Here is a 9,965-nt window from a genome sequence, read left to right as displayed (position 1 = left end):
GGTAGGTTATTCCAGAGTTTGGGAGCTAAACAGGAGAAGGATCTGCCGCCCGCAGTTGATTTTGATATTCTAGGTATTATCAAATGGCCAGAGTTTTGAGAGCGCAGAAGACGTGAGGACTATAATACAATAAGAGCTTGTTCAAATACTGAGGTGCTAAACCATTCAGGGCTTTATAAGTAATTAGCAAGATTTTAAAATCTATAGGATGTTTAATAGGGAGCCAGTGCAGTGTTGACAGAACCGGGCTAATATGCTCATACTTCCTGGTTCTAGTAAGAACTCTAGCTGCTGCATTCTAGATCAGCTGGAGTTTGTTTATTAAGCGTGCAGAACAACCACCCAATAAAGCATTACAATAATCTAACCTTGAGGTCATGAACGCATGAATTAACATTTCTGCATTTGACATTGAGAGCATAGGTCGTAATTTAGATATATTTTTAGGTCTCTTCTGCTCACCAAAGCTGCATTTAATTGATCAAAAACACAATATATATATATTGTATAACGTACTGTATATTACAATATATTCTAATTATTGTGATCAACATTTCTGATTATTATCAATACTCAGTATTTTTGTGGAAACCGTAATGCACTTCCATTCAAATTTTTGGGGTATGTGTGCAAGTGCTTTTAAATAAATTAACACTTTTATTGATCACGGATGCATTAAACTGATCAAAAGTGAGAGTAAAGACATTTATAAAGTTACAAAAGATTTCTGTTTCAAATAAATGCTGTTCTTTTGAACTTTCGGTTCATCTGTGAATCCTGAAAAATAAAATGCATCACAGTTTCCACAAAAATATTGTGCAGCACGACTGTTTTCAACATTGATAATAATCAGAAATGTTTCTCGAGCAGCAGATCAGCATATTATACTGATTTCTGAAGATCATGTGACACTGAAGACTGGAGGAATGATGCTGAAAATACAGCTGCGCATCACAGAAATACATTACAGTTTAACAGAGATTCACATAGGAAACAGCTGTTTTAAACTTCAATATTTCACATTTTTACTGCATTTTTGATCAAATAAATGCAGCTCCGATGAGCATAAGAGACTCTTTCAGAAACATTTAAAATGTTTCCAAACTTTTGACAAGTACTGTATCTGTTGAAACTGACCTAGAAAGTGTCTATAGAAACACTATTTGAACACACTGCTGTAATTCCAACATGGAGTTATTAATGTTAATCCTCTGCACCTGGTTTCCACAGGAGATAAAGTCTGGAGATATTCCGGCTTTAAACTGGACCAGGGCTACCCCAGACGCCTCAGCATCCCCTCCAGCACCCAGGCCGCGGTCCTCCTCCAGCGCCCCCTCCAGCACCCCCTCCAGCACCCAGGCTGCGGTCCTCCTCCAGCGCCCCCTCCAGCATCCCCTCCAGCACCTCCTCCAGCACCCAGGCCGCGGTCCTCCTCCAGTGCCGCCGCGCGCTCGTCTTCATCCGGGTGAGAATCTGCGGGAGATGTTCTGCTCGAGCCGAGTGTGATGTGTGTCTGTTCCGCAGGGATCAGAATACTGGCTCTGGGATGAACTGGGTTCGGCTAAACCCCTGCAGCTCATGCCCTCGGATCCGGACGCTGCGTTCACGGGGAGCAACGGACGCGTCTATGTGTTCCGCGATGGATGCACTGTGACCACTAACCTTCATCATGGGTTATATTCAGCATGTCATACATCAAACAGCACATCATCTATAGTTAAGATCTCGGACAAATTACCAGTCATTGTCAGCAGTTTATTAGTCATCTCTGATGTATACATGAGCACATATATACTGTACATGTATATATACTTATGCATGACTCTAGTAACTGATGTATTAGACGCACATAAGCTTTTAATCACTTTTGATTCATTTTTTATTATTCAAATGAGTATTAATAAAAAGAATTGAAACGAAAGTCACAGTTGTAAGTTATAGTGTCTTTACACGACAGTGGATGGCTAGTAAATGTATTAACTGGAGGAAATAAGATCATTTTCAGAGATGCAGAGATAAACGCATCTAATAACACATTTAAAGGAAGTCTTTCATTCTGCACGAACGCTAATAGAGAATAATGCATTAGTTCATTACGCGGAATTCATTTTTGTACAATGAAAATATGCTGTGAAGTTTAGAGGAAAACAGAGCACAGAATAAAAACACCTGTTTGTCATTACAGAAATAATCATTTCAAATGACAGCAAAGACGCTTTAAATGTAAAATGATGCTGAAACACCAACAGTTCAGAGTGAATAGCGCAAGCCTGTTTTAGTGCCCTCAGTAGGGAACATCAGGAAGTTCCAGCACACTGACACACACTCGTGCTGTACTTCATCAAATCCAACCTTCAGACGTGTGCCAATGCATTTTCATGAATCATTTCCAGAAACTTTTATTTTTTCCATGGATGCCTGGATTGTGTCTAATCTTTTTTTGCTGTAAAACTACTTTTCAAACTCATGCTGGGCTAATCCGCTGTCTGTCATCTACAGAGCGTCCTGATAAAGTCAATCAGATGTCTCTGACACACATGGACCTCTCCTAACCAGCTGATGGTCTCAATCAGGCGTTAAATAAAGGAGACAGAGCCGTGGGCCCCCAGGAGCAGGACTGAAAGCCCGACTCAATGAAACTTACTGACCACCAGCAGAACATGAATCACACAAATCAACAAAATACTCACTGATCAAAATTCAGCAAGTTATTTTCATTTGTGAAATTTGATATATAACAGGGTTTCTGCAGGTTTTATGGAGATACATTTAGTGAAAAGTTTTGAAGTGAAGAGAATAAATTGAACAGAAGTCAAATGGTCAAAGCGACAAGAGATATCTGCCAACAGAGTCGGAAAAATCCACTTAATTCAAAGTGAAACAGGTTCTCTTGATTTAAGGATGTTTAGATATTTGACTGAAGAACAAGACAGAAATACTGAGGAAGACATTCATTTTTAGCACAGCATGCCACGACTTTATGAATCTAAGACTTTCTGCTCTGATTTAAGAGCTTTTTAGGCCTTCATTTGTGGAAGAGTGAATGAAGACTCTTTGAACCCTCTCTCAGACCTGCAGAAGCCCGGTGTCCACATACAGCCGTACCACGCTCGGAGACAAGCTTTAATAAACATCTCAATATAATCAGTGTCTTGTGAATAAGACTGAAGCTATTTGTAAAGTAAGTGTGTTTGCGTGCAGCTGAGGTGAACTGCAGACTCAGATCAGCGGAGTAGATGCGTCCTCCGAGATCACGTGCGATTGCTTTACAGTCTGAGAAGAGCCGACGCTGAAGTAGTGAGAGGCACCAGCGATCCCGTCTCAGAATCAAAGTCGATCATGATGTGATGAACGGAGCTCAAGCTCCACAGCGAGGAGCCCGTGTGTGTCTGCCGCTCTCGCAGACTCGCCAGATAACTCTGCAGACAGACAGACAGACAGCAGACGCTGAGATCAGAGTAAAGCAGACACCGCGTGATGATAAAGACGTGTAACGTGTGCCGGGGCCGTACCGGGGCCAGCACGTCTCCCGTGTAGCGCTGGAGGGCCGGCGGTCTGCGGCCACGCGTCTGTCTGATCCTCGTCAGATCCAGCTGCTTCTGTTCACCCGTCACACACTCTTGACACCACACACACACACACACACACACACACAGACACAGTCCCTTCAGCCACCCTAATGCCTTTTTCTTCGCAGGGTTTCTGCAGGCAAATGCAAGACTTTTTAAGATCTTTTCAAGACCAATTTAATTTAAGGAATAAACTGAATGGAAAACAACATGCCAATATGTTTTCTTAACAATTCAGAGTTTTGAAAAATAAACTTCCAACAGATCTCTATTACTTTCCGATTAATTTTACAGAAAAAAAACTCTTATGGTTTGAATATGTCTGCTCAAACAGCAGAATATGGAAATAATCTTTACTATACCTTCTGATCACACTATAATTTAGTATAATTTAATAAAAATTATTGTCTTGTTCTCAGAAAAAACATGTAAAAATTAAGTGAACTTTTGGCTGAAAGAAGCAAAATAATATTGTTTTCTGTTTGAAATAAGATTATTTTGCTAACCACATTGGCAGATTATTTAGCTTGTTCTAAGCAAAAACTCACTTAATTTTGACATGTTTTTTCTGAGAACAAGACAATAATTTTTACTTGTCTAGAAAATCCTTCTTGATTTAAGAATTTTTAGATATTTTGGCTGAAAGCAAGACAAAAAAATCTAAGTAAGAAAAGCATTTTTTGCAGTACGATTTTATGAATGTAGGACTTTCTGCTCTGATTTAAGAGCTTATAATCTGTGGACGGGTGAATGAAGAGTTTTTAAGACCCACAGAAACCCTGCGTTTGTCTGAGTTTTTCCTCTTATAGTTTTTGTATGTATTCTGGAAAGTTCTCAAGAACACATGCAGGTCATATTTCACCCCAAAACAAAAACAACTAGATTTTTGGCTAGGGATGCAGCGATCCGATACTCAGGATCCGATGCTGCTGTTTTCTGCCGGATCAGGTATCAGGATCAGAGTTATTATTAAGCTCCACGAAAGGCACAAAAACATTATAAAGCACCGTAAAGTTTTCGTGCACTATATTCCAAGTCTTCTGAAGCCGTTCTGTAGTTTAATGTGAGGTTCAGATGAATATTAGAGTCGTTAAACTCTTCTTTGCGCTGTCATCAGTTACGACAGTCAAGACGCTGAAACTCTCTGCAAGATGATTCAGTGTTGCTATTATAACACTTGATCTGTAGATAAAGATCAATGGTTTTGCATAAAAGGACTTTATCTGGCTGGAGTTTAGTGCTGTTTCTGAATCACCGAACTTTCTACCATATGTCTGTTCGATCACAGCACTGCAGTCGAGAGCACTGGGAACACTGTTGCTTCAATAAAGGAGCGTTGTGCTGCTCTGCATTGGTGCCTTTCATGTTATAATACTTCTGCGCAATGAAAGATTATTAATAGCCTTTCTTGTTGTCTTATCTATCATATGCTGCCGCCTCTTTATTGCGCTGTACATTTAAATGGAATATATTTTAATGTTATAGTATATATTTATATCTAAATATATTTACTTGTTTTTCATGAATGTATTTTACAACAATACAAAGAGCAATGTGTAACAGTTTACCAGATTTAGTCCTACACTTATTCACTTTTCTTTGTTCTCCACTAAATAATGCTTTTTGAATAAAGGTTTAGATTTGATAAAATTATTGTACACATGATTTTTCTAGAGTAACTTCTGCTGTTGAATTACCCACTGACCTAGTTTATAATAGTATTTTTGTCATAGATATGATTATATTTTTTATGTTATTTTTGTGCATAATGAAGTTGTCTATATTTAGTAGATTGTGTTTAACACACAAAACAGAGATGATCAGATCAACACTCAGAGGTATAGAAATTCTACATTGATTAAAAAAAAACAAAAAAACAAAAAAACAAAACCTGTGCTGGTATCGGTATCAGTCGGATCGGATCAGAAAAAAAAGGTATCGGTGCATCCCTGTTTTTGGCAGTACAAACGAAAGCTGAAATGAGCTGTATTTTCTCTCTGTTGGGGTGAAATGTGGCCTGCGTGTGTCTTCTGTGGTTTGTTTGTGATGTGAGCCGATACCGTCAGAATGCGCTGTGATTCTGCACTGGACCAGCATCCCCAGTGCTGTGAGTACAGGCCAAATCCCAATCACCGGCCAGCTGTACCAGCACAAGCCCTGTTGTGTCTTCAGACCCTCAAACGCCCGCAGCACCAGCACAGGCGTCTCCACCCAGTAACCCACACACACCGTGGCCCCCGCGGCCCCGACCGAAGCCGTAGCAGCTACCATCATGGCCTTCCTCCAGCACAGAGTGATGACGGCACAGAAGACACTGGCTCCTACGACCGCGCCGACAGGGGCCCACGGCGGGCTGAGCACGGGGTAATACTGTCCCAGCAGCAGCAGGGCGGCGCCGGAGAGCAGCGCTCCCAGTTGGAGGCCAGTGAGGAAGAGCCCAACGCTCCGCACCAGCACCGCCACGAGCGCCGCCAGCAGACCCACGCCCAGAGAGACGCTCGCCCGCGTCCAGCCGTCCAGCAGACGCTCCTGCACACACAGCAGCTGTCCCACAGCAGCGCCCCACGCCAGGCCCGACACAAACAGCACCGTCTTAAAACAGCGGTAACCTGGAGAGCAGGACCAGAACGTGACATCAGTTACAAACGACGATTCACATTCATCACAATCAGTGCTTCACCACACGTCCTTATTAACTGCACTAATCAGCCACTGCTGTTGACCAATATGTGCCTGATCACAGTGAATATAGTGTGTTGTTGATTATCTCGCATGCAGCTAAGTCTGGGTTTCTGCAGGTTTTATGAAGGTACATTTAAGGCTTTTTAAAGACCTTTTTAAGAGCAAGTATGAGAAATTGATCAAAATGAAAATAGTTTATGATTAAAACAACAAATATCTGCCAATGAGCTCAGAAAAATCAACTCTCCCGTGTTGCTATGGATGGGTAGAGTATGCTATAACTGGCAACTAACCACTTACAAGGTTTCTCTTTATTCTCCCGTACACAAAATTAAGGCCTGATGAAAGTCTTAAATTCATAAAGTCGTGGCATTAAATGTTGCATGAACTGGAAAAAAACGAATACCTTCCTCAGTATTTGTCTTGTTTTGCAGTACAAACATCTAAACATCCCTGGTGTCCCTCAGCAGCTTTTACTCGACCGCAGCAGGTACGACAGTCTGGACCGAGTACAGTCGGATATTTCTGGATGTCCTTCCTGACTAACAATAGAGCTAAACTTAGAGGAACAAGCACAGATCTGAGGCTGGTCCCAAAACGTGTTTGTTCAGTCCAACAGCGTTCAGCTGAAGGTCCATCTGTTTTTACATTGATGTTTTAAATAGCACTACATTTTACACACTGCCTTATTGTTCTCAGTTTCCTTGTGTAACTGTTATTGAGATAACTATCGCACCAGCTGAAAACATGCTTTTGTGTGAGCCACATTACAGCTGAAGCAGAAAGCAGCGTAAGTCCATGTCGCAACCCTAGAAAGCATAAAGCGTTTAAGTACTTGTGCACAGTCGTATAACACTGATATAATCACTATATTTAATTTCATAGACTTCAGTCTGCACATCGCTTGGAAGACAACGCTGGACATTAAGCTCAAAACCTCTCAACAGAAGTTTGAAGTTCTAGTTCTAGTTAGTAACCCTGAATTGTAGTTTTTATTTAGTGTACATGAGAACAACTAACTGTACAGAAACATTTAAACGGTAGTATACAATCAAAACTAAATCCAGTAGAAATCATTTCAGCCCTCGTGTGGGTTTTTGTGTTCATGCACTCTACGGTTAACTTCTGCTTGCACTGATTATCTGTGTTCGTGTCTCTTTCAGACTCACCGCAGAAACAGTAAATGAGCCCCAGAGCGAGGCAGAGCGAGCAGGTAACAGCCGGTCCCAGCTCATATTCTCTCCTGATCTCCGGAGCGCAGGCCACTCTTGCGGTCTCCGTCTCGTTCGTCATGCTGCTCTCGAACGCTTCCTCACTCACTGCTGCAGGCGAAGTGTGTTTCTAATCCTTGCATTGCTCCAAATGTGTTCAAAAGTGCCTGAAAAAAAGAGAACACATTGTTTTAAACAGAAGGACACGCGTGCTCATTACAGGATCTCGTCAGAAGAGGTTCCTACAGTCCTAAAACCAACAGAACGACCCGCTCACACCCAGCAAGCTAAAGATCAGAAACTGTGATGGGGAAGATGTTATGTTGCTTTTTCTCATCTGAGCTGGGCTTGCTCGTTTGTTTTTAATATAAAAAAGTTGTATTTTTGGCAAATGTAAAAGCCCTTTCACACCAAAAGTGAAACGAATAAGCCTGAGGCTGAAGGAAATATAAATTCAATCATCAACATATTTCATTATTGCAGGTTTGTGTCATATTCTGAGTTTGCATCTCACGGTTTTCATTCATTGTTTGAGGAATACTGAATCTGTTTCTGTGCAGTGAGAGGAGTACACACATTAGTCTAGATCTACAGGAACATCTGCACTCACTCCTGATTCTCTCAACACCAGGACACAAAGTAACTGCCGTCACTTATTTGGAAAAGTAACTCCGATATTCTCTTGTAAATTAAACAGTGATGTGCTACTTTACTAGTTACTTGAAAAAAGTAATCTGATCATCTCAACACTGATCATAAAGATCTGCTCCTGGAGACCAAACTTGCTGTGATATAAACTAATGACATGAACCTTACTCCCTCATTTATTTCTATAAAAGAATTTAGTCACCTGAAAAATCCTCCTGAACTGAACTGTGTAGAAATCAAATCTGTGGCCGCTGAGAGATCATGCTAATGTCACACTCTGAATCATTTAGTTCAGAATTGCATCTGTCATGTGCTTTAATTCTAGATTAGCAGTGCTTTGGTGATTTGTGCACTTGCTCAGTTTTCTGCTCAAGCTCTGACTAACGAGCAAACTGGACTGAAGTGGGCTTTAATCACAGATTAGTCTCATTTGCTCACTGCGGCTGTTTCTTTATGTACTACAGAATTAAGAGCACATTTTATATTGGTTTCAAGAGTTTCGATCTCAATTCTGTAACTTTAACGTTACCTAAACGCTTGTCAAATGTAGAAATAGTTTTTATCATCGACACATTTTAAATGAAGATTAAAAACAATATTTAAAACACTTACCAAAGCAGATCGGATATATCCTCGTGAGCGAAATGAACACACAATCGTTTTCTTTCAGGTTACTAGGACGAACACTTCGACACAGTCGCTCAGAAGATAAACCAGGTCAGAATAACTTTACAACGAATAGCACGGTGTCGGTGTCAGAAGAAGTCGCAGAAGAGCTGATCCTGGTGAAGAGTCGTTCTCGAAAGAGTCGACTCCTTTAAGTGAACGATGAGAGTCGGCTCTGTTTTACTTTCTCAATACAAGAGAAAATAAAGGGATGATTTTGTTATCCACACGCACTTCATGCACTTACATGGATGTGAACAGGATGATTCTCAACAACACCTGCTCAAAGTGACAGAGTTAATAACCATACAGCTGTGGTGGATGCTTGCTTTGCATGCTGTAATTGAGTTTTTATCTCTTATATGGCACACCATGTTATATTCCGAGTATGATTTGTTTATAGTAGTTTGTGTTTTGGATAGTTCTCTCTACAGCACATATTTAATGTCTGCATTTACATCTGCAAGATGTGTTTTTTTAGAGTGTTTGCTCATCTGCAATATGTCTCTTAGACCATCTTCTAGATGTAAAAATAGATGTTTATAAAAGTGAAGATGCTTGTATTAGAATGCATGTAAATCTGCCTTTTTTCTAAGTGTATCAGCTGTTTTTACACAGCAGATGTTTCCCAGATCAAGCACTCTTTAGCAGACGCCTGTGCAAGCTGGGTAATAACGTTCTGTAATAATGATTTATGTTGTTACATGACAGGCTATGACAAAAATATTTGAATGGTGTAAATCTGAATAATTGTATTTTAACAAAACGGAATATTACATGGCATTTATATATATATAGATTTCATAATCGGTTAGGATTTTAAAACTACTGCAAGTTAGTATTTATTAACCACAATAACCAACTATTACCAGTTACACTATAATCAATTAATACAAATTATCAGTACAGCATTTCTATTTTTTTTTTTTTTATAAGTTAATTTGAGAGGGAACGAAACATGACGGACACAGCTAAAAGGACATTCATTTATTTTTATACAAAACCCACACAGTACATTAAAAATAACACCAGGCAGCTGCAGGTGACGGAGAGAGCTGTAAACCGCTGATAGATCACACCTGCATCAAGCTCATGCATGCTTTAAAGTGCTAGAGAACTTCAGGACCACATTACACACCGCAAAGATCACAGACCCCGTTTAACACGTACAAGAAACAGCAGAACATTT

At 40.3% G+C, this 9,965-nt stretch overlaps 2 protein-coding genes across 5 annotated transcripts in view; both read right to left on the bottom strand.

Annotated features, from left to right (window-relative positions):
• Positions 1–1,741: 1,741 nt before the first annotated feature.
• On the bottom strand, positions 1,742–8,866 carry LOC107572963 (transmembrane protein 198-like). 4 transcript variants are annotated; one of them, XM_016259401.1, is made up of 5 exons: positions 8,719–8,866; positions 7,421–7,629; positions 5,630–6,178; positions 3,513–3,619; positions 1,742–3,419 (listed from the first exon to the last, which is right to left on the bottom strand). In XM_016259401.1, the coding sequence occupies exons 2-5, from the start codon at positions 7,542–7,544 to the stop codon at positions 3,267–3,269; spliced, it is 933 nt and encodes a 310-aa protein (XP_016114887.1). In that variant the 5' UTR covers positions 7,545–7,629; positions 8,719–8,866; the 3' UTR covers positions 1,742–3,266. The 4 variants fall into 4 exon arrangements, with proteins under 4 accessions (XP_016114887.1, XP_016114885.1, XP_016114886.1 ...); XM_016259399.1 differs by having other exon boundaries at positions 8,723–8,866; XM_016259400.1 differs by lacking the exon at positions 8,719–8,866 and adding an exon at positions 8,313–8,472.
• Positions 8,489–9,965, bottom strand: part of trim36 (tripartite motif containing 36) — a 16,869-nt gene continuing 15,392 nt past the window's right edge. The window contains exon 11 of the mRNA XM_016259397.1: positions 8,489–8,547. Within this exon, the coding sequence (XP_016114883.1) occupies positions 8,537–8,547 (11 nt within the window). The 3' untranslated portion in view covers positions 8,489–8,536. The remainder of the gene's footprint in view (positions 8,548–9,965) is intronic.

The sequence above is a fragment of the Sinocyclocheilus grahami genome, unplaced genomic scaffold (assembly GCF_001515645.1).
Source record: "Sinocyclocheilus grahami isolate Dianchi unplaced genomic scaffold, SAMN03320097.WGS_v1.1 scaffold1840.1, whole genome shotgun sequence".
NCBI classification, from domain to species: domain Eukaryota; kingdom Metazoa; phylum Chordata; class Actinopteri; order Cypriniformes; family Cyprinidae; genus Sinocyclocheilus; species Sinocyclocheilus grahami.
The sequence above is the reverse complement of the archived record's forward strand: the minus strand, read 5'-3'. Positions and strand labels throughout refer to the sequence as shown.